Source organism: Oreochromis aureus, linkage group 1 (assembly GCF_013358895.1).
Source record: "Oreochromis aureus strain Israel breed Guangdong linkage group 1, ZZ_aureus, whole genome shotgun sequence".
In the NCBI taxonomy this organism is placed as follows: Eukaryota; Metazoa; Chordata; class Actinopteri; order Cichliformes; family Cichlidae; genus Oreochromis; species Oreochromis aureus.
In genome coordinates, this window is record NC_052942.1 from 13,721,040 (window position 1) to 13,747,573 (window position 26,534).

The 26,534-nt window shown below is 41.7% G+C and overlaps 2 protein-coding genes across 6 annotated transcripts; one reads left to right on the forward strand and one right to left on the reverse strand.

Annotated features, from left to right (window-relative positions):
• Positions 1-247: 247 nt before the first annotated feature.
• Positions 248-17,058, forward strand: LOC116311641 (NAD(P) transhydrogenase, mitochondrial-like). 2 transcript variants are annotated; one of them, XM_031728825.2, is made up of 22 exons: positions 248-548; positions 1,217-1,383; positions 2,114-2,343; positions 3,030-3,229; positions 3,312-3,399; positions 3,542-3,630; positions 3,717-3,904; positions 4,462-4,595; positions 4,727-4,918; positions 5,436-5,586; positions 7,331-7,492; positions 7,581-7,691; positions 7,801-7,946; positions 10,522-10,717; positions 11,455-11,688; positions 12,185-12,345; positions 12,529-12,708; positions 12,787-12,946; positions 15,876-15,957; positions 16,067-16,185; positions 16,522-16,637; positions 16,738-16,884. In XM_031728825.2, exons 2-22 carry the CDS (start codon positions 1,254-1,256, stop codon positions 16,882-16,884), a joined length of 3,216 nt encoding a protein of 1,071 aa, XP_031584685.1. In that variant the 5' UTR covers positions 248-548; positions 1,217-1,253. The 2 variants fall into 2 exon arrangements, with proteins under 2 accessions (XP_031584685.1, XP_031584684.1); XM_031728824.2 differs by lacking the exon at positions 248-548 and adding an exon at positions 614-1,113 and having other exon boundaries at positions 16,738-17,058.
• dtwd1 (DTW domain containing 1) lies at positions 16,957-23,215 on the reverse strand. 4 transcript variants are annotated; one of them, XM_039608347.1, is made up of 6 exons: positions 23,061-23,082; positions 21,019-21,070; positions 20,031-20,332; positions 19,717-19,854; positions 17,858-18,134; positions 16,957-17,735 (listed from the first exon to the last, which is right to left on the reverse strand). In XM_039608347.1, the coding sequence occupies exons 3-6, from the start codon at positions 20,328-20,330 to the stop codon at positions 17,506-17,508; spliced, it is 945 nt and encodes a 314-aa protein (XP_039464281.1). In that variant the 5' UTR covers positions 20,331-20,332; positions 21,019-21,070; positions 23,061-23,082; the 3' UTR covers positions 16,957-17,505. The 4 variants fall into 4 exon arrangements, with proteins under 4 accessions (XP_039464281.1, XP_031584686.1, XP_031584687.1 ...); XM_031728826.2 differs by lacking the exon at positions 21,019-21,070 and having other exon boundaries at positions 23,061-23,215; XM_031728827.2 differs by lacking the exons at positions 21,019-21,070; positions 23,061-23,082 and adding an exon at positions 23,141-23,157.
• Positions 23,216-26,534: the final 3,319 nt, after the last annotated feature.

A 26,534-nucleotide genomic window follows, 5' to 3' on the forward strand; every position in this document is an offset into this window, starting at 1 on the left:
AGGGAGCAGTAATAGTTCTTGTCGTCCAACCATTTACAGGTGGGACAGCGTTCTCTGACTCTCTGGCGTCACCTAGTGTGCAGAAACGAAAATGCACACTGGCCTAATTAACAACACCGACACCAGGTAGTCCCCAATTACTTGTGCCCAAGATAGACTGAAAGTGTTTGTTCTAACTGATACTGTCATAAAAGCTATTTTATTGCACAGTAAGGACCATAGTCGGTCGGTTCATCCACTTTTACCGCTTTAAAATAAAATGACTAGCCAGTGTCTTCCTTCCCGGGCGTCTTAATCCAGCCTTTAATTCTGTGGGAGTGTGGCAGTGTATCAGCCTGCGCAGGGCCTGAAGGAGTTTAGCTGCTTCAGAGGTGGTGATGACTGAAGTCACGTGGATTTGCTATTTATACTCAAATAGTCCGGCAGTGATAAGGAAACTGTGGAAGGTCGTCTGTCTCTCCTTGCAAGCAGACGGGAAGGATTTTGGGGATATAGGAACCTCGCAGGTGACACTGCTGTTAAACTCGCTCTTTCTGGAAACCTGAAAGGCAAGTGTGAGAACAAGGAAGGCCATCAGCCGGTCTTTGAGTGTCTGACTGGATTACTGGAGAATGAGGAGCAGTGATTTGACTGTGATTCAACAAAATGAATGAATGAATGAATGGGAGGGAGGGTAAACAACAAAACGTTGTTGTGACTCAGAAATCAAAACAGCAACCAAAGTATGACAAGTTTCCACAGTCATGTGTTTTGTTTTGTCTTTCTGGTTGTGGCATTGTTTGTCTTTATATAAGACAGACCAACATTTGTAAACACCACATTTTTTCCAGTCTTGATTGTGTCTGAGCTGTCCCCCCTCCAGCTCCCCCTTTGTTATCTGCTCACTGGTGGCTCTTCTCCGGCTCACAACAACCAGGCCACACTTGGCACACTTTCCCCCCTGTGCCGTCATAATTCCAGTTCTTGCGAAGAGAAGCCTGGAGTGTGTAATCAACCCTGTGCTCTGCGTGTGTGTGTGTGGCTGAAATGTCACTCCGCTGTCTGTAGGCCTCGCAGCACACACAGTCTGAGTGTGTGACTTGGAGAAAGGGGGGCCCGGGACTTGCTTTGAGGGTATTTTTAAAAAATAATGTTCTTTTTTATTTGACAGCAGATGTAGAAGTAGTGTCGCCTTATCGTCAACCTCTCCTTCTCCTTGTTTGTGTTCGTAATCAAGAGCTTAGAAGGAGCCTCAGGGCGGACGCTCAGCAGCCATGTCGACCCTTCTCCGCTGCATCTGTAGCTCCTCTGTCATTCTGTCCCAGCGAGGGGTCCATCTGAAGTTCCCAGGAAGGAGGCATTTCAGGACTTTCCCTGTGTTATGGGACCAAAAGGCCTCCAGAGGTAGGAAATGTACAAATCTCTCTGCTTCACTTTACAGTGTTCTCACAGAGGACAGGCTGGGCTTGCGTGCTTTCTCGTGTCTGACTTGAGGAATGAGAGCGTAACGGTTCACTCAAGGACACGCTCCGGCCGGCCAAAAGAGTGGAAAACTTCCACTGCAGATCACAAACTGTTTGCAGCAGGTTGCTGGAGATGTTCTCAAAATAGGGAAAGCTGTTATAAAGCAGACGGCGGCTTTGCTCGTGAGCGCTGCTAACATGTGAGAGCGGGCGAGAGGTCAGTTAAAGGTGACATGTAAAAACTTGACAGCAGTGCGGCTGATTCTGATGACAGCCTTTTGTGTATGGAGCCGGTGCTGTGTGCGAGGCACATGGCACAGAGTGTTCGTCATAGTTTTGTGAGTTACTGAAAGCTTTTAAGTTTGACTTTGGAGAGTGTCTGCGTAGGACTGCAGGGCCTCTGTGTGTGTGCTGGCCTGGTGCCAATCACCTGCTAATAATGTCTCCATGGTGGCGAGGTCACCACACCATGTAGGGAGAGAAATGTGTAACCTGACACTGTTTCCAGCAACGCAAATCTCAGCTGTACGCGCATGCCTGCTGCGTTGTTGCGTAAAAGAAGATAAACTTATGTCTTGTTGTGTATTTTTTTTTGTGTGACAAGTTCCAAGTTCTTCACTCTCGGCTGCATTGTTTTCTTTTTTCTTTTTGTTTTGTTTTTTTGTCCTCAGGTGTGCTCTACAAGGACCTGGTGGTTGGAGTTCCTAAGGAGACGTTACAGAATGAGCGTCGCGTGGCGCTGTCTCCGGCTGGGGTGCAGGCGCTGGTCAAACAGGGCTTCAGGGTGCAGGTGGAAAGCGGTGCCGGGGACGAATCAAAGTTCTCCGATCAGCAGTACAGAGATGCTGGAGCCACCATTACTGATGTTAAGGGAGCCCTCGGCTCAGACTTGGTCCTTAAGGTTCGTACCTGGCTCGGTTTGGTCCGCAGATCAGACTCTGTTTTTGCAGCTTCACAGCACAGAAACCGTAACCACCAACAATCTTCTTAAGGCCTCATACTATAGACTCATCTCAGTGCAGCATCAGACACCAATGATCACTTTGAGCTTCCTGATATGTTCCAGTCAAAGTAACCACCCTCTTCTGGTTTGAATAACACTTGGCTAACGAGTCTTCCTCACAGACAAAAGTTCATTATACAATTCCACAGGGTTCTGTTCTCGGGCCTGTGCTTTTCACCTTATACATGTCGCTGGTAGTGTCATTATAAAACAGCCTTGCTGTGCAGTCAAAGCTCAGCTGTATTTATTTATGAAGCCAGATGACGCACATCAGCTGGTTAAAAGAGACTTGTAATACTTATTTCAAATTCAAAGCTATTCCTCGTAGTTCAAAATACTCCTTCATTATCTTAAACTGTGTCTTATTGTGGCTCCGCAGTTTAGCTTCCGTCTTTCTTCAGAGTGGCTGGAATCAGAAAGTTTAATCCATTCACAGGAGGGGCTCACAGCCAGGGGTCTTGTGTATTAAAAGTATTTGCTCTTGAGGACATCGTATACAGCTTAGGGTGGGTGGCTGGGAACATATCTGTCAGTTCTATTTAATTTTGAGTGGAAAATAGATTTTTTTTTTTTTTTCTTTTTAGGTTCGAGCCCCCAGTTTGAGTGAGGTAGATCTCCTGAAACCCAAATCCACCCTGGTGAGCTTCATCTATCCAGCACAGAACCAGGAGCTGATGAATAAGCTGTCACAGAGGCAGAGCACTGTGCTGGCCATGGATCAGGTGCCCAGAGTTACCATTGCACAAGGCTACGATGCACTCAGTTCCATGGCTAACATTGCTGGGTAAACAAAAATGTATTTTTAAGTCCAGATTTCGTCTGTTTGTTTAGTTAATGTAAATGTGACGTGAGTTTTTGTTATGTAGGTACAAGGCTGTGGTTCTGGCTGCCAACCACTTTGGCAGGTTCTTTACTGGTCAGATCACAGCTGCAGGAAAAGTCCCTCCAGCTAAGGTAATAGTCTATGTTTTACTCAACCAAGCATGATCTATTTCTACAGTCAGTACAGCGTTTCCTTTCCTTTCAATATTCTTAAAATAAAAAATGAAGTGTGAAGTGAAACCTTGGCACATTTGGATGTTTCGGTTGTAAACAGGTCCTGGTTATTGGAGGTGGAGTGGCTGGTTTGGCAGCAGCCGGGGCAGCCAAGTCAATGGGAGCCATAGTCAGAGGGTTTGATACCAGGTATAAGGTTGGCATCGCCTCAAACCGCAGGCTTACTAATGATGGACAGATTTTTGCTGATAGGCTGGCTGCTTCTTGACTTTCAGGCCAGCGGCTCTGGAGCAGTTCAAGTCGTTTGGGGCTGAGCCTTTAGAAGTAGACCTCAAAGAGTCTGGCGAGGGTGTTGGAGGTTATGCCAAGGAGATGTCAAAGGAGTTCATTGAGGCTGAGATGACTCTTTTTGCCAAGCAGTGTAAAGAAGTCGACATTATCGTAAGCACTGCCCTAATTCCCGGTGAGTCACATCGGTACTTTAAGCCACTTTTGCCTTTATCGTTTGGCATCAAGTGTCACCACTATTTGCTTTTATTTCATCTTTTCCAAAGCAACACTGAACATCAATTAGAGATAAACATATGAAATATTGCTCTGCAAGTGTGCTGAGAATTTCAATCGCTGTTGGCTCATTTTATGTAATCTAGCAGCTAAGGACTCAGTAGGCTTCATGGGAGTTGGTCCTAAACATAAGGAACGTATCATTTTATCTGCTGACACTGAGTAAATCGTCTGCTAGTCTGCCCCTCACTCATCACTTGTGCTTTCAAAAGAGGTGGCGACGGTGAAAAGCCTCCGCTTTGGACTTTGCAACTAGATCTAACTAACCAACGTATGATGGCACAGTGGCCTCATCCAATTTTTCTATACTATGGCTTAAGCCCCATCAACCCCATAATGTCACTTTCATGAGGGTCACTACATCTTTAATGTGGATTGACTATCCTCTTTGTTAGACAGCATGATGCTGTTTGATGCATCTCATTCCTTTCTACCTGTGGTCCTGTGCTCACTCAGGGAAGCGTGCACCCATATTGATCAAAAAGGAGTTTGTAGAGTCTATGAAGGATGGCTCTGTAGTGGTGGATCTAGCTGCAGAGGCAGGGGGCAACATCGAGACCACAAAGCCCGGAGAGCTGCATGTTTACAGGGTGAGTTTTTGGCCTAGCTTGGACATTTGGATAAAAACTGGATAATCTTAAGGAATGCAAAAGATGTATTTCTGATTTGGGATATATATGATTTATTTATGTATGACTAATGTACTTTTTTTGTTAACTAGGGAGTAACGCACATCGGCTACACAGACCTGCCCAGCCGCATGGCCACCCAAGCCAGCAGTCTATATTCAAACAACATACTGAAGCTTCTGAAGGCCATTAGTCCAGACAAGGAATACTTCCACTATGAGCCCAAAGAAGAATTTGATTATGGAACAATTGACCATGTCATCCGTGGGACTCTTGTTATGAAGGTGCAGTTTTTTTGGGTTTTTTTTTTTCGTGTAACTGTCTCCTGTCAGCTTCCATCCCCACTGGCATCCCTCCTTCCCTCTCAGCATGCGCTGTCAGATCCTGTCATGCTTGGGTAGAGCGCCAATTGAGTACTAAAACACAGTCCCAGCTGGGAATAGCTCAAGTTGGATCCCAGCAAGAATGTTATGAACGTTTCAAAATACACTTTTCCAGGAATTTAGCTTTGACACATTGTTTATGGCAGAATAAGCACGCAACCTCAATAGGACATATCAGCTTACCTCTTGTTACACTAAGCATTATTCAGCCCCTTAAAAGAGAATTTATCTTTCAAAACCACTGCTAACTGGTTCGTGATTGCTTTTTTGTTTAGTGTAATCCCCTGTGCCGTCCACGAGTTCGTGTTCGAGAGCTCTCCCACTGTGCGAAAGTCTTGATGTCTGTTTCTCACGCAAATCTTTTGTGGACTCCTCTCTCCTCACTCTGGTCTTCTTGTGTGTTTTCTGGTGCATTCAGGAAGGCAGGAACATGTTCCCATCGCCTCTTCCAAAAACAGTCCCGCCACCGCCGGTGAAACCGAAAACGGTCGCAGAGTTGGAGGCCGAGAAAGTGGCGGCTGTTTCGCCCTTCAATCGCACCATGACCTCTGCTGGTGTCTACACTGCAGGTTAAACACAAACGCAGAAATATTCAGACTTCTGGGACATTTAGCACTGCTTTATTTGGCTTCACTGAGAGGATTTGTTCTGTGTAAAACATTAATTTGTACTGAAATTAAAGCATACAAATAGTGAAAATGTACATTTTATTGTAATTGGACTATCTTTTGGTTTAAATCAGGGGTGTCCAACTCGAGTCCTCGAGAGCTACTGTCCTGCAGCTTTTAGACCAGGGGTGGGCAATCTCAGTCCACGAGGGCCGGTGTCCCTGCAGGTTTTAGATGTGTCCTCGAACCAACACAGCTGATTTAAATGGCTAAATTAGCTCCTCAGCATGTCCTGAAGTTCTCCAGAGGCCTGGTAACGAACTAATCATGTGATTCAGGTGTGTTGACCCACGGTGAGATCTAAAACCTGCAGGGACACCGGCCCTCGTGGACTGAGATTGCCCACCACTGTTTTAGACGCATCCTTGTTCCAACACACCTGAATCAAATGAATGGCTTGTTGTCAGGCCTTTGCCAAACTTGATGGCATGCTGAAAAGAGGTAATCCAACCATCTGATTCAGCTGTGTTGGAGTAGCGATGCATCTAAAAGCTGCAGGACAGTAGCTCTTGAGGACTGGAGTTGGACACCCTCGGTTTAAATGGTTTGTGTTAGTGTGACATTAATGTTAGACTTGAGCAAATGCAAAAGTTTTTAAATGATTATTTCATTTATTGAGGAAAAAAGCTATCCAAACCTACCTGGCCTTCCAGGTAAAAGTTACCAGAACATCCTGAAGGAGAATGTCTGGCCTCGAGTTTATACCCCAAAGCTCAAGGACACTTGAGTTAGGCAGAAGGACAATGATCTGAAAACACACCAGAAAGTCCATTTCTTGATGTCTTAAAAAAACAAAATGAAGGTTTTGGAGTTGTCTAATCAAATTGTGGACTTTAGATGCTTGACCTTAAACAGGTTATTCATGCTCAAATCCTCCAATGTGGCTGAATTACAATTCTGCAAAGAAGAGTGGGCCAAAATCCCTCCACAGTCACGAGAGACCCATTTCCAGTTTTTGCACATGCTTGATTGCAGTTCTTGCTGCCAAGGGTGGCTCAACCAGTTATTACATTTAGGGGGGGGGGAGTTGGTTTTTCACATAGAAGTTTCAGGTAGGGATGGCTTTTTCCCCCCCTTAAAAACCTCTTTACTCGATATTAAAATCTGTTTGATCTGAAGCATTTGGGTATAACAAGTATGCCAAAAACTAAGAAATGACTTTGATTCTATATAAAACAAAATGTAAAGTGGGACTGCTTTTCTACATAATGGATATGTAAACTGGAAACCTTTATGTGGACAAAAAAAGCAATTTGCAGTATAATCATGTCTCTTTGGGATTTCATTGTAAGATTCATGAGGGGAAAAATCCTTTACTTTCCAGTCTGACTTTGTAATTTTTCCATTTTTAAAACAAGTCATTGTTACTCACAACACAGATCTTACTGTGACCTTTGGAAGCCCCTCTGTAACCGAGCACAGCGATGAATAAATTTTTCAGTAAATTCAAACATTTCGCTTCACTTCTTTCAGAGGAACTATGAATCATAATAGCTGGTAATAAAACGACATGTTTATTTGTCTTATTCAGTTATTCCATTCCTTTAATGGTTAAGAAGGGACTGGAAACCAAACTTGAAACTACAGCAGCAGGGAAAGCACAAACATAGCAACAGCAACACAGCCTTGCTCTTTCTTTCTCTAGGCCTGTCTACCTGTCTGGCTCTGGGCGTCATCTCGCCCAATGCTGCTTTCACTCAGATGGTCACCACCTTTGGTTTGGCGGGGATAGTGGGATACCACACTGTGTGGGGTGTGACCCCCGCTCTGCACTCACCTCTCATGTCCGTCACCAATGCCATCTCAGGTCAGAACGCATTAAAGTCATGAAAGTCTGTATAGATGTGGTGTTTGAGTGTTTCCTTTTTATTTGTTAACAAATTCTTTTCTGTCAGGTCTGACTGCGGTAGGAGGCCTGGTGCTGATGGGTGGAGGTCTCACACCTTCTTCCCTGCCTGAGAGTCTTGCTCTGGCTGCTGCCTTTGTTTCCTCCATCAACATTGCTGGTGTGACATTCAAAACTGGACACAAAAATGGCTTCAGTGAACATAAATAATTTCCCACCCAAACAAATGAAAACTGTTAATTCATTAATTTATTTCTGTACCTGTGCAGGTGGTTTTCTGATCACCCAGAGGATGCTGGACATGTTTAAACGCCCCACCGACCCTCCTGAGTACAATTACCTGTATTTGCTGCCTGGGGCTACATTTGTTGGAGGATACGGAGCCTCTGTGGCTGCTGGGTACAGCATCGAGCAGGTGAGAAGATGCACATCATGTCATCCCACTCACATTTGTTTCCACTGACAATCAGCTACTTAATGTAATGTGCATTAAGTAGCTTAACAGTGAAATTAATTGGTTGTAGAGCAGCAGTCCCCAACCTTTTTTGCGCCACAGACCGGTTTATGTCCGACAATATTTTCACCGACCGGCCTTTAAGATGTCTTGGATTAGTACAACAAAATAAAACCTGTGCCAGTAGCAAAAAAAGAAGATTTATTCATAACACACGGGAAAAGACCCAGGGAAACAGAGTTAATGATTAAAAACCCTGAAAACCATAAATTTCACACCTGAGCCATAACCCTCGCGGACCGGTACCAAACGACTCATGTACCGGTCCGTGGCCCGGGGGTTGGGGACCGCTGTTGTAGAGTATATGGTACTCCGTGTGGTACTTTAGTGTGGTGACCTCTGCTTGCTAGAAAGTGCATTTAATTTTATGTATAAATGTGCATCTTACAAAATGAGGATACCATGGAAAGTTTTATGCATACTTTCAGTCTAATAAATATAGAAATTAAACTGAAATATTATGTTAACTTTAAATATGGCTTACCATTTGTGAACATCATAAATGCAGTTATGTCAGTTTAATAGAAAAGTTAAGCACGATCAAAAAAGGATTTCAAATACAGAAATATCCAGCTTCTGAAAAGTGTGTTCATTCTTGATTGTTGCTCCTTTGCATGAATTACTGCATCAGGTTGCCATGGAGGCAATCCGCTTGTGGGTCTGTTGAGTTGTTTCTGAAGCCCATGCTACTTTGATAGCTTGTCTGTATTGGATCAGGTGTTTCTCATCTTGGTCTTGACAAATACCTCTTTGATTCTCTGTGAGGGTTCAGGTGAAGTGAGTTGGCTGGCCCGTCTTGCACAGTAATAACATGGTCAGCAGGCCATTTGGTACTAGTTTTGGCACTGTGTGAAGGTGCTGTGTCCTGCTGGGAAAAGAAAATCAACATCTCCATAAAGCTCGTCAGCAGATGGCTTTAGAGAGCTTCAAGTTTCCTCCTTGAAGACAGCTGCACTGACTTTGGAGTTGATAAAACACAGTGGACCAACCATCAGCAACACCGGCAGATGATGTGGCATCTCAAACCATCACAGACTGCAGGAAATTCACTCTGGATTTCAAACGCCTCGGCTTGTGTGCCTCTTTGCTCTCCCTCCAGACTCTTGGACCTTGATTTAGAAATAAAGAGCGAAAATTACTTTGATCTGAAAGAAGGGCCTCGGACCACTGCACAATAGTCCAGTAATTTTTCAGAGTGACCCAGGTAAGGTGCTTTTGACTTTGTCTGTCATCTTTGTTTGATCTTAGGAAGATCAAACCCCAGCCTCAGTCCACTCGTTCTCCAAAGCTCTTGAATCAACTTTTCTTAACAAGCCTCTCAAGGCTGCGGGCGTCCATTTTTCTTGTTACTACCACACTTTTCCATTTCAGTCAACTTTCCATTAATATGTTTTGATGTGCTATATTAATGACCTTCTATGAAAAGTGTCAATATTCCTGCTTGAGAAGAGAATCAGTGATAATCATCTATACAACTGTCCAGTTAGCAGTCTTCTCCATGACTGTGGTTGTGTGTATTAAGTAGGCGGAGTCATTTACAGGTATTTATACTGTTCTTCTAATGACTTTTAAAAAAATCTACTCGCCATAATTATCCAAATTAAAACAAACAAAAAAACCCCAGTTTGAAACATTGTAGCTTCTGTGAGTCTACAATATATAAAATTTTCATGTGTTGTAACTAACTGATGGGAAATACTGAACTTCTTTTAAATATTTGAATTTTCTGAGATGCATCTGGTTAGACACTTCCAAGGTAAAGTGTTTGGGCTGTACTGGAGGAGGCCGGGGGCCAGACACGGGACACACTGGAGAGATTCTATCTCTCAGCTGGTTTTGGAATGATTTGCCCGAGAGAACCTTTTAAACTTCTATTTTTTTTTTTTCTCTCACATAGATTCTGTTACTGCAGTAGTGGATGCATTTTAAACACGGTTTGTTTTGTGTGTTTTTTTTTTTTTTCTACTCTTTGCTCTGCATGATGTCAGTGAGATGGGGGAAACTCTCATTATGGTCATGTCAGGTACACAGTTCTGGCTTGAGCACAGAAACCTACCCACCTGCTATTCAAATCTTTTCTTTGAGGGAGTTCACTGTGGGGCTGCATCAAGACCTGGTAGAGGCTATATAGGGATTTTCTTTAATTGTGAGCTAGCTTTTCAAAGCTATTAAGTAGAATGTATTTCCAAAAAAAAAAAAGCTGCAGATTAGCAGACTGGGTCCACTTTGATGTCAGCTCTAAATGACTCAAATATTTGATTCCTCGTGTACTTCATTGTTCAATGCTTTGAAAAGTTCAGGACAAAAATAGATGTGGGAGAAACTGTTCAGAAGCTTTTATTTAATTGGAATTACTTCTCATCTTTAGACTACTTTCATCCTGCTTCTCGATTCTTTGATGACCTAAAGATGAATTATTGATCCATTCTCAACATGTAGCTATGATAAATTGCTGATTCTCACTTTTTCTCCTCAGATGATGTACTTGGGCTCAGGTTTGTGCTGTGTCGGGGCGCTGGCCGGCCTGTCTGCCCAGAGCACCAGTCGCTTGGGGAACGCCCTCGGCATGATGGGAGTGGCAGGGGGCCTTGCTGCCACCCTCGGTGCCCTCAAACCCTCACCGGAGCTGCTGTCTCAGATGTCTCTGGCTATGGCCGGCGGGGGAACCCTGGGTAGGTGGCTCCATGCATTCAACTAAAATGGATATCATGATGTTGTGTTCACTGATGTTTCTTTACTTAAACTGCCCCCCCAAAAAACCTCTTGTGCTGCAAAATGCCCACTGTAGCTTCACAGCGCTTCTAATTTGGTTTTGGAACAACTCAAGCAGTACGGCCTGCTGTTTCATTGGGTCATGTGAAGGAGACTTGCAAATAACGTAGCACCTCAAGGTTTCAGTTTTCAATAAAAAATAAATTGATAAAGTTTGGGCAGGACTCCTCTGAAGTCTAGCAGTTTGTTTCGTTATTAGCTTTGCATGCAGCTCCTCCAGTCTTCTGAAGAAGTATTGCTACTTCATAACATGCATCAATCACCCTGTTGTACATGTTAATCGTAATTTAAGAAGCAGGAAGATGAATGGCAGTGTAATCATCCTAAGAATGCGCACATACACACGGCATTAAGAGCCGCTTAGTTTTCAAGAAAATGCAATTAAATGCTCAACTTTGAACTCCTAGGATTACCTTTTGAAGAACAGGCCCAATAACTAGAAGCAGGTGTCTGCCTTTTAACCATGTTTTCCTTCTTTTTTTTTTTTTTTTTTAATTTCATGTTTTTTCAATGCCCTAAATGTTTCTAGCAGTCAGACTCTGCCAATGTGCATGAGAAGTTTAGTTCTGGTGTTTGACTTTTTTTGGCTGCTTTTTAAAAATTATTATTTTTTACGTTCTTCATATCTCAACTACAGGTCTGACCATTGCCAAGCGTATTGAAATCTCAGACTTGCCCCAGCTTGTGGCAGCTTTCCACAGCCTTGTGGGCCTGGCGGCTGTTCTCACATGCATTGCCGAGTATATGATTGAGTATCCTCACCTGGATACTCACCCATCTGCAGGTGTGCTCAAGACTGTGGCTTACCTGGGTACTTACATCGGAGGCGTCACATTCAGTGGATCACTGGTGGCCTATGGCAAGCTTCAAGGTAATCGATCTGACACTAATCTCTCATTTGCACGTTGTCAGTCCAGATCTGACCATAGCTCTTCTTATTACACACAAATCTCTATGAAAACACATCAGGTTGTCTGGTCGGCTGCTGATTGTTCCTTTCATCTACTGAAAGCCAAAGATCCCCTCTTAAATCCAGGAGTTTCTGTGTAAGTGTCAGCACTCTCTAATTTGCGCTTTAGGCCGACCAATCAAGAGGAACACATGAGAAGCTCTCTGGTAATTTGTCATGGGAAGGGCAGGCCAGTGACTGGATGGCTGTGGTTGGTAGAGGGTTGCTATCTGATTTGTGGATGAGACAGATGCTCAGACAGCTGATTAGAGGCTTTCGCAGATAAGTCTGAGGGTTCAAATACACCTGACACTGGTTAAAGAAAAGCACGCTCTCTTGTTGTTCCTTTTAACCCCTACAAAAGTGTAAGAACACTTTCTCTTGCCTCTCTGAAAAATGTGTTTTTTTTTGGTTGCAGGTCTTTTGAACTCTGCCCCCCTGCTGCTGCCTGGACGGCACATGCTGAATGCCAGTCTGATGGCAGCATCCGTTGGAGGCATGGTGCCCTTTATGCTTAGTTCCAGTTATGGTACTGGCATGGGGTGCCTGCTGGGAGTGTCTGGGCTTTCCACTGTCATGGTGAGTTTGTGACCATTATTAAAGCTGCGAACAGGCAGCAGGGGAAAAAAAAAATGGCAACATCTCTTTCAGTGAATTTACATTTCAGCAGTTGATTTTTAATGTATTGTTTTATCTAAGTTGGAATATGTTAAAATACTTTGTTTGTTTTCTGTTTTGTTTTTCTGATTCAACCTGTCATAGGGTGTAACGCTAACAGCAGCCATTGGAGGCGCTGACATGCCTGTGGTCATTACTGTGCTGAACAGCTACTCTGGATGGGCACTATGCGCCGAAGGCTTCTTGCTTGACAACAATCTCATGACAATTGTTGGAGCACTGATTGGCTCCTCTGGTGCAATCCTCTCCTACATCATGTGTGTGGTGAGTAGATGCACATTTCCAGCATTGTGCATGAAGTAAAAGGATACAAACATGTCACTGGGCTGCTTCTTCCTCAAGGCTATGAACCGCTCCCTGCCAAACGTGATCCTGGGCGGGTACGGCACCACCTCAACATTGGGTGGTAAGCCCATGGAGATTGTTGGCACTCACACTGAGGTCAATGTGGACCAAACCATTGACATAATCAAAGAGGCCAACAACATCATCATTACCCCAGGTACACACTGTTTTACAGATGTCTTGAAGCAAAGATGAGGAATGTAATTTTCAGCTTTGTCATTGGTTGGTTGGAAAAAGTGAAACTGTGAAACTGATCTTTTATCAGTTTGTTTCATTTAATGTAGGTACCTATATTACCACAATAGTACCCCACTTGTAAGTGACTGTATTGAGTTATTAGGTTGCACTATCTAGTGTGATTAGCAGTGTACCCAACCATCCAAAAGCAATGGACAGTGCACAAGAGAGGTGAAGAAAAGGGTGGAGGCAGGGTGGAGCAGGTGGAGCAGGTGGAGATTTAGGATGGTGGAAAGACTGAGGTGATTTTTGACACAAAGATAGCAGCAGGAGTGAAATGAAAGGTTTACAAGATGGTAGAGGGACCTGCTATGATTTATGGTTTGGAGAAATAGGAAGTGTAAATGGAGTTGGCAGAGCTGAAGATGCTTAAACTTTCATTAGGAATTTTCATTGGGTACATCAGAGGAATAGGGCGGGTTGAGCAGTTTGGAAACAAAGTTGGAGTCGCAAAGCTGATATAGTTTGGAGATGGGCAAAAGAGGAATGGTGGATATACTGGAAAAAGGATGTTGAAGATGGAGCTACCGGGCAAGAGGAAAAGAGAAAGAGCACAGAGCAGATTCATGGATGTAGTGAAGAAGGACATGCAGAGGGTGGGTGTGACAGACGAGGATGCTGGGGATGGGGTGAGATAGAGGCAGATGAATTGCCGTGGTGACCACTAAAGGGAGCAGCTGAAAGGAGAAGAGAGAGGGAGAGCGAGAGAGAGAAGAAGAATCCTGTGTCGTCATGTAGGATCATGTGAATGAAGACCCTAGTCGTAAAAGCCTAGAGGTTAGGCAGTGACTTCCTGGCAACTACAGGTTGCTAGGGAAAAATGTGCTGTGCTGTTTTATTTATTTATTTATTCCCCCCAACCTGCTGGTGAAAACCTTGCGCTGCTCTTATAGTTAATGGTGGCAAAACATGAGTGACCACTGCAATCTAATGACCAAAGCTATTCTAAGGAGGGTTTTGGTGTAACACCCTGTTTGATTGGGGAGGGATTCCAGGTTGCCACTGGGTGAAATAGGTTGCAGTGAATGAAGAATTGGCTGAGGTGAAGGTTAGCAGATAGATATATAGCCACCTATAACGGCATCCATGTGTTAATGAAGCCATGTCTTTAAGCTCCAATATTAAATTTAAACAGATGAGTTAAAATGGAGAATGGAGACAAAGTGTTTTTGTATGTTTATTTCTCTGGGTTAGCTTCAAATGGCCATCTAAGAAACTGTTTTTGGCACTCCAACAGTGGTTTCAGGTGTGTTGTGTTATCAGTGGTTAATTAAGCCTTTAGCAGACATGAAGAGCAGGTAGCAAGTTGGATAAAACGGTGCTTCACCCAAAGTTTCCTCATTTTTGAAGTCCTTAGCTATAAGTTGTTTCATCTGGGGAAAAAAAACACTTTTAGAGCAGCACAAAAAATTATGTAAACTGATAGAAACTGTTAAAATTTGGCCTAAAGCCAGCTTGCAATCAGTGCATTGGAAGAATGCTCCACCATGATTTATATTTTCTTCAAAGCTCAGCTACTTTTGTCATTTGCCACTTTGTCTGTAAGCAAATTTTGGTGGAAGCTTTAAATCTTCTACATAAATAGAAAAACTTTTTTTTTCCCAGTTGAGGGTGGAGATGGTGCTGGAAACAGATGGAGCCCTTTAGAGACAGGTGCAGACAGGTGTAGAAAGAAGCTTGGACTAACATAAGAGATTTAAATGGAGCACAACTTTTATATTGGTGCTCCTGTCAGTAGATGGCGTGGAGTCCAAACGTCATTTTTCAGATCATCAGTTTAGATCAGTACCATCATCTATCTCCCACATAACTGCTTTCACCTGACCAAAAAAACCAAACAAAAAAAGTTGCTCTGTCAGATCAAAAACAGCTCTGGGAAAGCCCAAATGTTTTGCAGAGTACTTGGAAATGGCCAGAATCAGGCATCTGATGGTAGCGTTTTCATTAAACTCAGAATGCTAAACTGTAGTGACCACAAGAGGGAGTAGTTTGTTCACAAACTGTCCACAGGGCCTAAATAATGGTGGTTTGGATTTCAGAGTGTGAGATAATGCCCACATCATGATTTATTAAGCAGAAAAAGCCAGACTTGTCTGACAAATGAGTAGTTGTTGAACGGCCTGTGCGAGAGGAACCACTCCGTGTAGCTTGGATACCAGGATTGCTGTTTTTTTCCAATGGCTCCGAATCGGTGCAGAGACAGCTGTGTGGTCGAACATGCTGGTTTGATTAGAGAAACAGTGAAAAATCATAAGGGCTATTCGGTCCAGACTCTCCATGTGCTGTCAACAACAAAGCACGGCAGTGAGGAAACAGAAGGCTCCGGCTGTCTGGGGAATTATAGAAGATGCAGGATACAAGTCACTGGCTTGGAAAAACTCGATTAGGGGTAATGCTGAACTCTAGAAGGTACCTGACCACCAGGGTTAAGGAGGGGTTATGCAGACAGAGGGTAACTAGCTCTTTGCACGCAGGGGACCCCAAAGCACACCACACATGCAAAAGTTTTCCTTAGAAAAATGTCTCTCAGACTTTTGACTGCTATGATTTAACACAGAGAGGAGTCTTGTGGTGGTGGAGGACAAAAGAAGGAATGAAGGGTGATGAATATGTGGCTTTACTGTTGTCCTGCAGGACTGCTGTGCCTGTCATTTAAAAATGAACAATAGCTGTGAAATGCTTATCTATGACCAGGCACCCATCCAATAAAAGAAAAGCTGTTTGACAGGAGACTCAAGCAACCTAAGGGGATTATGGAGTCTCTAGATAGGATATAACCATTATATTCCTACTAAGTTCAAGAGGCCAATTTGCTCAGCTATTGCAAGTTTCTATATTTATGTTGTTAGGTTGGGGTCTGTGTGCAGCCAAAGCCCAGTATCCTATTGCAGATATGGTGAAGATGCTGAAGGAACAAGGCAAGACTGTGAGGTGAGTTTGTGCGCGCACACGCACACACACACGGCAGGACATTCTTTTATCAATGTGTGTGACAAGTTTTCAGTGAAAAATCAGTGATGTGCTGTAACATCTCCAACAGGTTTGGCATCCACCCAGTGGCCGGTCGTATGCCCGGCCAGCTGAACGTACTCTTGGCCGAGGCTGGCGTTCCCTATGACGTGGTCCTGGAGATGGATGAGATCAATGACGACTTCCCAGGCAAGCTCCTTTTTTAAAAATAAATTCTAGAAAGATCTGTTATATTTACCGTTACACGGCTGTCACTTTGGCAGGGAGGCGTTGGATTCAATTACTTGATCGGTGACTTGTAATAAACGCATCCTTTCCTTTTCATCTGTGCTTGAAGTGGCCACATGTTGTGTCTGGATACTTGGTTGTGCCAAGTTATTAGGACAACACTCATTGTTTTCTTAGCAACCAGGCACGCAGGCTGACACACATGGTTCTGTTTATGGTGGAGGGAGATTAGTGCAGCGCTGGAGTTTCTGAGTTCATCTGCCTTGTGCGTAAACGTGTAAATGTTATGACCCACAGAGACAGACTTGACGCTGGTCATCGGTGCCAATGACACGGTGAATTCGGCGGCACAAGAAGATCCCAACTCTATAATTGCTGGCATGCCTGTCCTGGAGGTGTGGAAGTCCAAACAGGTTGGTCTACCTTTATTAGATGAAATGTGTTTGATGATATGGTACCAAAATAAGAAAAATCGAACCATATACCACCTTCTTTTCTTACTATTTCCACCAGGTGATAGTGATGAAGCGTACTTTGGGCGTGGGCTACGCTGCAGTAGATAACCCCATTTTCTACAAGCCCAACACATCGATGTTGCTGGGAGATGCCAAGAAGACTTGCGACAGTCTGCAAGCAAAGATCCGAGAGACCTACTACTAAATACAGCTCATTACTGCTGTGTACAATTGTTAAGAACTTAAAAGTTATTACAATTTTTGGCATTTCAGATACTTATTTTAAGAAAACAAGTTTATTGGGTCTGCAACAAATGTGATTACAGCAGAACACAAACGTCATTGTGCACTAATTTGTAAATTAAAATGTTTAAATGTATCAGAAATCCCTTTCTTTGTACCACTACATACTCTATACTGTTGTCCATTCATGCATTTAAAAAAAAAAAAAAAAAAAAAAGTCATTCGAGTTCAAAAACTAAAAATTATTTTTCTGCATAATCAGAATCGATAAACATAAAAACCCCATCTCACTGTCTGTTATTCCAAGTTACTCATTTTGATCTGTTCATTATCCACGACTTTAAATTACGAATCCATCCATTTTAATAGCTTCTTATTCTATCCCCTCACTGTGACCCTGAACAGGTTTTCAAACAGAGAGCCGACCATTAAGGTTTTCATCCACAACCAGAGGCAAATTATGATCGACACATAATGAGATGCATGTTTTGGGGTCGTTGGAAGGCAGAGCACCTGAATGTTGCATTTATATCGTCGCTTCAGCTACAGTTCGATGTCTTTTGGTCTGTCCTCACAGGAAACCTCAGCATTTTCCCGCAGAGGTTTTAGCTTTGTTAACAATCGAGTGCAGGTAGGAGTAGAAGAAGAGAAGGTTGTCGTATTCTCCGCTGTACTCCTCGTCGAGGCAATGCTCGTGGAAGTCCATGAGAAAGTAATATATGGCTTCGATAGTAGCTAGATAAGTGTCCGGCTTGCCCTTTTGATGACGCCAGAAACACGTTTTTCTCATCTTCAACTCTACCTGGAGCAAATCTGGGGGAGAAACACGTCAGTCACAACATCGTGAGATCATGGTAAATTCAATTGTGGGTGAATAATCACCAGCAGTCAAGAGTTCTTTGGAAACCCACTCAAATGCAATCTTTCATGATTACCTTGCAGTCTCTCGTCTGTGCTGATCTTATTGGTCTGGTTCCATGTGCTGTCAATGAAGACCACCCTCTGGAGGGGATCCACCTTTGACACCGAGCTTTTTGCTTCATCTGGCGTCCCCGACTCTGAGCTCTCGGAGGTGCACGTGGAACCTTGAACTTGCTCAGTCTTTAACCTCTTTCTGCACGGTTCATCAGAGAAGTCGTGTGACCTGTCATGTAAACACTTCATCATGTCTTGAACTGAGACGGCCCTCGGACCAGGGAATACCAACACCACCTGGAGCGAGCGAAGACGGAGAGGAACGCCATCATGCAAACTGTGCTAGGGCACAAAATATGTGTCTCGAACACATGTTTTTACAGTGGGGTGATTTATAAAAGGCTAAATTTAGGAAGCAGAGAACAGGATGTAAACTGTTTGACAGGTGAGGGATAAAGTTGAAAAAGTGAAAACACTAAATCAGTTGATTTAAATAAATGAGAAGGCAAGAAGAAAAACAATACAAATGTATGGCTTGTGGACGAAACTCATTCAGCTGAAATAACAATCTGATTGCATAAGTGCTGTGAGGTTTGAACTGAAGAATGAAGCTGCAGCAAATAAATCTACATCTTTTAGAAATGTTTCACCAGACATTGTTTGCATAAAAATCTAAGATTTTTATGCAAACAGACAAGAGAAGAACAAACAAGACTACAAAATGCAAAAGATAAGCATTTACAATTTGACTTTAGTGGAGAGCAACAGTTTCAGAACACACTGTTAAATTAGATTCCTGCATTAAAATAGAAATGAGTTGATGCAACACAGTAAAGAGGATTATTTAAGCAACAATATAAAGAAAAAGACTAATAGATGACAAAGAAAATGCTAAGTCCGTGATATCAGACATTAGTTCAAAACTAGTAAAAGCAACTGCATAATAAATGCTCTCAACTACTTCCATTTGTTTTAGTGTAAAGTAAATTCCGAAAGGGAACCAAAAAAGACAAAAAGGGGAGTGGCTTAACAAGCCAAAAAACCCATTCCCCTCAAAATGGTCAGGTATAAAGACTGGACTAAAAAATTGAGTGAAAAAGCAGCCAAAATCCAAAGACAAACTTTGAAAGACCTTCAGAAAGCCTGAAGAACTATTGCTCAATAACAACAAAAAACCCTTACTTTCTTCTTGGAAGAAAAATAATAAGAAATGGTGAGTGACTCAAGACTTTTGTATAGTGAACTCGGTGAAACACACGGGCACAGCTCCTTTGCGCAATCACCTTTCCTCAGTTTGCTATGGTGGGCTGTGTGTAATGTTTTTGTCACTAAGAAAGTTTTTAAACTTACAGTGATTCAAACCTCTGGATTGGATGAAAATAACAGTTTGCACGATGACTTTTAGTTCTCAAAGCTTTTAAGGCTTCTTGGTACTAAATACACTGAAAAGTCCAAAAACTACATATGCCGCCCTGCTCTTTATATTATACACTCAACAAGCCATCCAGCAGGCCTGATGGGATCTTTTGGCGCGCCGTTCTGGCCTGCAGGCCATATGTTTGACACTCATGGATTAGCAAATGAGAGAAAATCACTTTTGATGATCAATTTAACCTCTGTTTCCAAACAAAACATGCCACATGCTTTTCTCGGTGTTGTGTCATAGAAAACTGAATATGTTATTTGACTGAGTAGTGAAAACAAGACAAGTGAAGATACAAAAAAGTTTTCTGGGAAGTAATTTCCAGATGAATCAATCATAAACGTAATCGTTAGCTGAAGCCACACAAGGTACAAGGCAGACAGCATGTTTTACAGTTAAATGAACTCCATTCTTTTAGGATAAAAACCACAACTACAAGGATAAAGAAGAACTAACCTTATCTTTTTGGTACTCAGGTATGCAGGGGTAAGTATATATTGTGACATCACTGGGTGCAAGAATCTTGGCGTGGATGGCAGTGCTCTTGCCATCTGTCTCGTTGGGATGCTTGATGATGTCTATCTTCACAGGAAGCTGAGTGTAACACACAGTGTGTACAGTCAGGTCGAGGGGAGAGTTGGATTTCAGCAGCATCATGTCAAAAAATTTAACTTTAAATAATAAAAAAAAGGCATTTTTGCAACTAATTAAGACAATGGTGAAGGCCTCTGTTAAAAGACAAAGCAGGTGAGTCCTAACCTCCTACAAACCTTTACTGTGGGGACATCTTGCAGGCTCATGCCCACTAAGGAGCAGCATGTGTAGCAGAAGAACATCCTCGAGCCTCCACATTTAGAGCACTTTAACCTGCCCCTTTGCTGTGCTTCCTCCAGCACTGCATGTGATGCCAATTTGAGCCCTTGGAGCTGCTGACTGGGAAGCTCACGGGAGTCGGATGAATCAGAGGCCAGTGTTTTTTCCCGGCAACTGGGATGATGACGCTGGTCCTTATCCAGGCCGCTCATTTTTGCTCTGTTGACAGACTTGTCTTGGAGCACAAGTACACTCATAGCTGATGAAGAATAACAGAGCAAATAATGCCAATATTAGCAGACATAAATAATCCAACATTTACAAAGACTTAAACTCATAGGACACAATAACATGGAAAAAGCTAGTTATGGAGCTAAGAGTTCATTAATTGTGCGTGACTGGCAATGATTAGATTAGAAAACTTGTTGCTGTGATAGTACGGTGCAGCTTGAATGCTTTTCATTATAAAAATTACATTAAACAGCTACAGTGACACAGAACCTACACCATTATGTACCTTAACTCTCATGTGAGTTGCCCAGTAAAGTAAGCCTTTAGTTGAATACTCGCTTTAGTAAAAAGAATGTCATGATTTTGACTGTCTTCAGGTGCATTTTTAGAGCATTGTAACTCCTGGAATGACCAAATCTTTTAAAAATAATGTTTTGTGTTTCATTTAACTATTTTATTGCAGATTCTTGTGATTTTACATAGGCCAGATTAGAAACTGGTATATATGAATAACAGTGGAAAGATCATCATGTTAGTTTTGCAATTCTGGTAACTGAATAAGATCACATTACATGACATTACCCATTTCTGGTTCAAATATGAACGCGTCAAATTCCCAAATGTCACATTATGAGCTGAGTCACTGAGATAGAAGTTCTTAGAAAACAGAAAATCATAAATCTTGTTAATGCAAATATCTAATTAGTCAATCACATTGCAGTAACGTAATCCATTTAGGATAGTAGACATGGTTCCAGATGACATGCTGAAGAAAGAAGGAGAAACCAAAAATTAGGGAAGAAGGTTTTAAACAATGGGCAAACAAGGGTATAACAGCACTATCCACATGAATACACAAAGGCCAATTTAAAAACTTCTCAAAACTACGAGAAGGATTTAATCTAGATCAGCAAGACTTTTTTTTATATATCTACAGGTAAGAGATTACTATTTAAGAAATATAAAGCCAGCGCTGCCCTTAGGAGAAAATACTTTGATACATATTTTAACTGAAGCCTACAAGAAAAAACCCATAAAAATGATCTCTAAGCTATATCAGAGCCTAAGACAACTAACCAAGTGGGATACTAACTGCATTAAAAATAAATGGGAAGAAGAACTGAATATAGAAATTTCGCAAGAGGGTTGGCATTCAATGCTGAAAGCACAGCACATCTCGAGGAGCTCCAAAAATGAGAGAATATTTGGCTGGAAATCCTTAGTTCATTTTTTCATCACACCACAAATAAGGAGCAAATTCTGAGAATCATTGGAGCTCTGCTGGAGGCAGTGTGGGAACCTGTGTGCCAATCACACCCATAACTTTTAGACATGTAATAAAATAAAGCCATTTTGGGATCAGATTTACACTGAAGTGTCTAAATTACTTGGATATAAAATACCCCAAAGTGTAAGAAAACTTCTCCTGAATAAATGGGAAAAAAATTGACTTCCTATCTTTAAGGATCTGGGGATACTGAGGATAAGAATTACTTATGATATATACTTATATATACTTTAGAAATCATGACACGAACTGGTGAGCCCCATGGTTTTGTTTGCTGTTCTGGACTATCTGTTGTTATAATGAAAATGATACATAGAAAGTTAAAAAAAAAAGAAAGAAAGAAAGAAAGAAAGAAAGAAAGAAAGAAAGAAAGAAAGAAAGAAAGAAAGAGGAAGAAAGGTGATTTAAGTGCCTGTGAATAAGGCATGGCTGTTGATGCCAGATGGGCTGCTCTGAGCTACTGGGATTTAAAGACAATAGGAAGAAAAGTGTCAGTTCTGTAGGTGAAAATGTCTTGTTGCTGCCAGAGGTCAGAGGAGAATGGCCAGATTGCTTCAATCTGATCGCAAGGCAAGAGTAATTCATTAAGCACTCGTTACAACCAAGGAATGCAGAGAACATCTCTGAAGAAACATGTTAAACCTTGAATCAGATGACTACAGTAGCAAAAGACCACATCAGGTGCTGCTCCTGTCTGCTAAGAACAGGAGACTGAGGCAACAACTGGTAAAACAGAAGATTGGAAAAATGTTGCCCGGTCTGAGTCTCAATTTTCAAATGGTAGGGTCACAATTTGGCAAAAACAGCATGAGAGCATGGATCCATCATGCATTATATTAACAGTACTGTTATTGGTGTAATGGTGTGGGGAATATATTCTTGGCAAGCTGGCCAATCTGTAGCAACTGTGAATCAAAAGTTACATCACCTTGGTGAATCGATGACACGAAGAATTAACGCACCTCTGAAGATTAAACTAGCAAGGTGTGCCTAATCAAGGGGCCAGTGATTGTATGTACATACTGTTGAATTTCTGATAAACATGATCAGCTAATGAGGAAACGCTGGTGTCCGAGTGTAGCGTGTGTGCTAAATACAGATTAGTAATTAGCACATGGATAAACAACATGAAACGTTGCTCTCTTTAACTTCTCTTTAGCGCAGTGAGATGTGAGAGAGCAGAAACCGTACATCTGCAGCTTGCAGTTACTTTTCTTTGAACCCCAAGACAGTATAAAAGAGTCAGTATTTTTACACTGCCCATGCTTCAACATAGTGGAGCTAGCTTCTGTTAGCAAGCGTCACGTTTCCTCAGCATCCGCAGCCCCCGCTGCTACCGTTAACAGACAAGTCAAAAAGTCTAGATAGAGGAGCGAAGATCAAACGAAGACAGATGCTGGTGCACTGTTAGCTCAACTGAGTTCACTAGCTTAACTACATAAAGGAGCCCCATTACAAAAGTGCCTACCAATGAAGTGCACAACGGGATGAGCGTCTTCTTCTACGCCGGAAGCACAGCTCCGTGTGAAGGAAATGCGGGGTAGTTACCTGTCGCTAAGCACCGAATGTGCTACTCGGTCGGTGCTGCTACCTCGTAGGCAGTAGACACACTCCTCAAAGATGCCCTTTGAGGGTGTTATGGCAGCCGATTTATAAACCCATAGATGGTTAATTTGCAAAATGTATCAAAGTAAAGTGAATAAAAGAGTGTGCTTTAGTCCAGTAAAATAAAATTACGAAGTTAGGGTTAACTCGAAGTAGTTACTCATACTAGCAGCATAATGAACGTCAACTCTCGCTCTTATGTATTTCGGTAAACGTTAGAAAGAAAAAAGAGATTTATTTATTTATTTATTTTTCTTAAAATAAAACACAGTTTATGATCATGTATAGTTCTCAAAAATATTTAAAATAATATATTAAAATAACCTTAAAGAAAAATCCTTAGAGACTCTGCTTATTCATATGAATCTGGTCTGTGGCATTAATTACAAATTCCAGAAAGCACACATTTTGTTTGGAGCAAAAAATAATTTACTACCAGGAAATATTCAAAGTATGTTTTCTGTAGAGAACATAATTTAAGGGGTTTTAGCAACTTCAAAACTATAAATGTGTGTACTACCAGAACATTTTTTAGTGTTTACGAGTCAAAATCTGGAACATGTTGAGTGGGGAGATGAAGCAGTGTCCAAACATGAAGCAATTCAAAAACAGAAATAAAGATAGGGATTTTCCTGATATATAAAGTAGAAAAAGATATTTGACTTTTAGTAAATATCTCTGTTTGTGTAGGTGTCATTGTAAATACTTGGGTTTGATCTGTGGATGTAAGGATTTGGAGTTGTAAACACACAATAATATGGTAATATTTTGGTAAATAGACTGGATCTTTGTACTTTTCAGCTCTACCTGAGCACTCAAAGGACTTTATCCAGCTTGCCTCATTCACCCTTTCATACAAGTACGTTTTGTATACATATGTGGTTTCTATCTAACATTTACACATGCTCATACTGAGATTATTTCATCAGAGTTGAACTTGGAGTTGGTATCTCGCCCAAGGGTATTTGGCATGCAAACTGGAGAAGCCAGGAATTGAACCACCAACCTTCTGATAATTAGACCTGCCTGACATCCTGAACTACAACTACAGTCGCCTGACCCTTGCATAGTGTACATATTCTGTGTAACAAAAACTAGTAACAACAATAAACAATAATTTATTAGAGCTGCTGATGTTAACACAGAAGCTTAATAAATAACTGATGAATTATGATATAAGGAACTGCATAAGTTTTGCCCCTGTACACCACCATTTTAAATCAAATAATCAAGCTGTGATTGAAGTGTAGACTGTCAGCTTCAATTCAAGGGGTTTGACTAAAACATTTGTATTAACTGTGTAAAAATTACAGATTTTTATACACCACCTACCCTCCATTTTCAGAGTCTCAAAAGTAATTGGACAGCAGAATGATAAGCTGTTTAGAAGCCTCATCTCTCCCCCTTTCATGGCAGTTTACACAGAGAAAATGTTTGGGGTTGAGTCCAAGTGTTGAAGTTGCTTTTAGTAGCTTTTAACTGGAACTCTCAATATGACGTCAAATGAATGTTTATGAAAGCGATGGTGGCTAAATATACAAAAAAGCAAAGTTTAGGAGTGGCCAAATCAACAATCTGGTGCAATCTTAAAAAGAAGGAATGCACCAAAGAATGCAGAATTCGTTCCTTGGTTAAGAAAAACTCTGTCACAACATCTAACTGAATGAAGACTACTTGGGGAGCTAGGTGTATCCAGGTGTATAGGCCTACAGTCAAGACAGGTTTTCATCTGTATTTTCATTAATGTAAATACAGATGATTTACAACTAGGTGCAAACCACTAATTAACCTCAAGGACATGAAGGCCAGATTAGATTTTGCAAGAATACTGTCATGGTCCTGAGTCTTTGACCCGGGTTTTTGAGTTTGTTTAGGCTTGCTGTTCTTTCTTTGGGAATATTGAGATTTTAATATTCACTTTTGATAGTCTCTGAGTTTTGTTACTTGTGTTTCTACTTTTTGGTTCTTGTTTAATTTCATTCCCTTTCGTGTCTGTCTTAGTCTCACCTCTGTGTGTCCTTCCCAGTGTCCCCAGTGTGTAGTGAATGAAGTCTGTTTATGAATGTCGAGTTCGATCTCTGTCCCTCGCTCTGTCTCGCTCCCTCTACCATGACCGCAACATCTAAAAGAGCCGGCGCAGTTCTGGGAAAAATCTTTGGACAGATGAAACCAAGATGAACTTTTATTAGTTATCATCATGATGGGATGAAACAAGAATGGAGAGGGAGGGAAACAGCTCATGATCCAAAGCATACCACATCATCTGTCTTGCCTATAGATAGATCGACTGATAGATTGATAGACAGAATTACCTTGACATTCATGCTTATGATGAGTGGATGCAAACTTATGACTGCATATTTACTGAGGGGATTAATTAGAAATATTTCCCAGCACAGTGATGATTTTTGCATTTTAGTATATTGTTTTGTTTGGTGGTGTTCGTGTAGTGCACCATAGTTTGAAAGCCAGTGGCGCTTTTTACTTCAGTTACATGGTACTGACCCAGTGAATTACTCCTTGGTATGTCAATACTAATTTAGATTGTAATCACTGCCTGTTCTCATTTGGCACTGATTTAATTTACTTCTCAGTAAAAGTGTGATGCTGCAGCGAGTTGCTGGAGGTCCTGATCTTGTTTCACAATAATCTGGTGGTCTGGGGATTCCGTGCAAAGAGCTGCAAATACAGAATTCCCCAGGTTACATAACAACAGATTTCCTCCAGGGAAATAAAGTTTTACAGCCCTGAGATGTATCAAGTTCAACTGAGTGTTCCCTCTCCCCCTCCTTCAGGGCCTCCCCTTTCTCCCGCAGCCCCAAGTCCACCGCTCCACTTTGTGCGAGACTCTCTAATGTCTCTCCCTGTTACTCTTCACTCAAATTAGTAACTTTCCCCCTATTCTTCCTTTCTCTATTGTGCTGTTCAAAGTGAGCGTCAGACACTGCAATTGTCTGCATATGGTGCTTGTAATGTGGTGCACATGTGGCTTTCTGTGCATTCACTTTCACAAAAATGCTGCTGACTTGAATTAGTAATCATCCCGGGAACTACCTTTTTGAGCAAAAAAACCCATCAACAACAATGAAGAATGTAAAAAAGTAGACAACAACAGTAATTACAGCTAATTATTTACCTGTTCTCTGTTTCAGAACTACTGTTATTATCTGGTAATATATAGAACTTTAATTTCAGATTTAAGTTTTTAATTTGACTGTAAGTTATCACAACTGGGGATGATTGAACAGTATTGATGGACAACATTGTCGGCTGAATGTCAATTTATTTGCACACATGATATTTATATTAGTATTAATAGTGATGGTAATATTATTAC

What these genes read in the sequence shown, in the direction of transcription:
- LOC116311641 (XM_031728825.2), top strand. Translation starts at nt 1,254, where the DNA reads ATGTCGACCCTTCTCCGCTGCATCTGTAGCTCCTCTGTCATTCTGTCC. An exon ending in AAGCACTGCCCTAATTCCCG is followed by an intron (nt 3,905 to 4,461) that starts GTGAGTCACATC and finishes GTGCTCACTCAG; the next exon opens with GGAAGCGTGCACCCATATTG. An exon ending in GTGGGACTCTTGTTATGAAG is followed by an intron (nt 4,919 to 5,435) that starts GTGCAGTTTTTT and finishes TGGTGCATTCAG; the next exon opens with GAAGGCAGGAACATGTTCCC.
- dtwd1 (XM_039608337.1), bottom strand. An exon ending in CTGAGTACCAAAAAGATAAG is followed by an intron (nt 18,135 to 19,716) that starts GTTAGTTCTTCT and finishes CGCTCGCTCCAG; the next exon opens with GTGGTGTTGGTATTCCCTGG. An exon ending in CACAGACGAGAGACTGCAAG is followed by an intron (nt 17,736 to 17,857) that starts GTAATCATGAAA and finishes TTTCTCCCCCAG; the next exon opens with ATTTGCTCCAGGTAGAGTTG.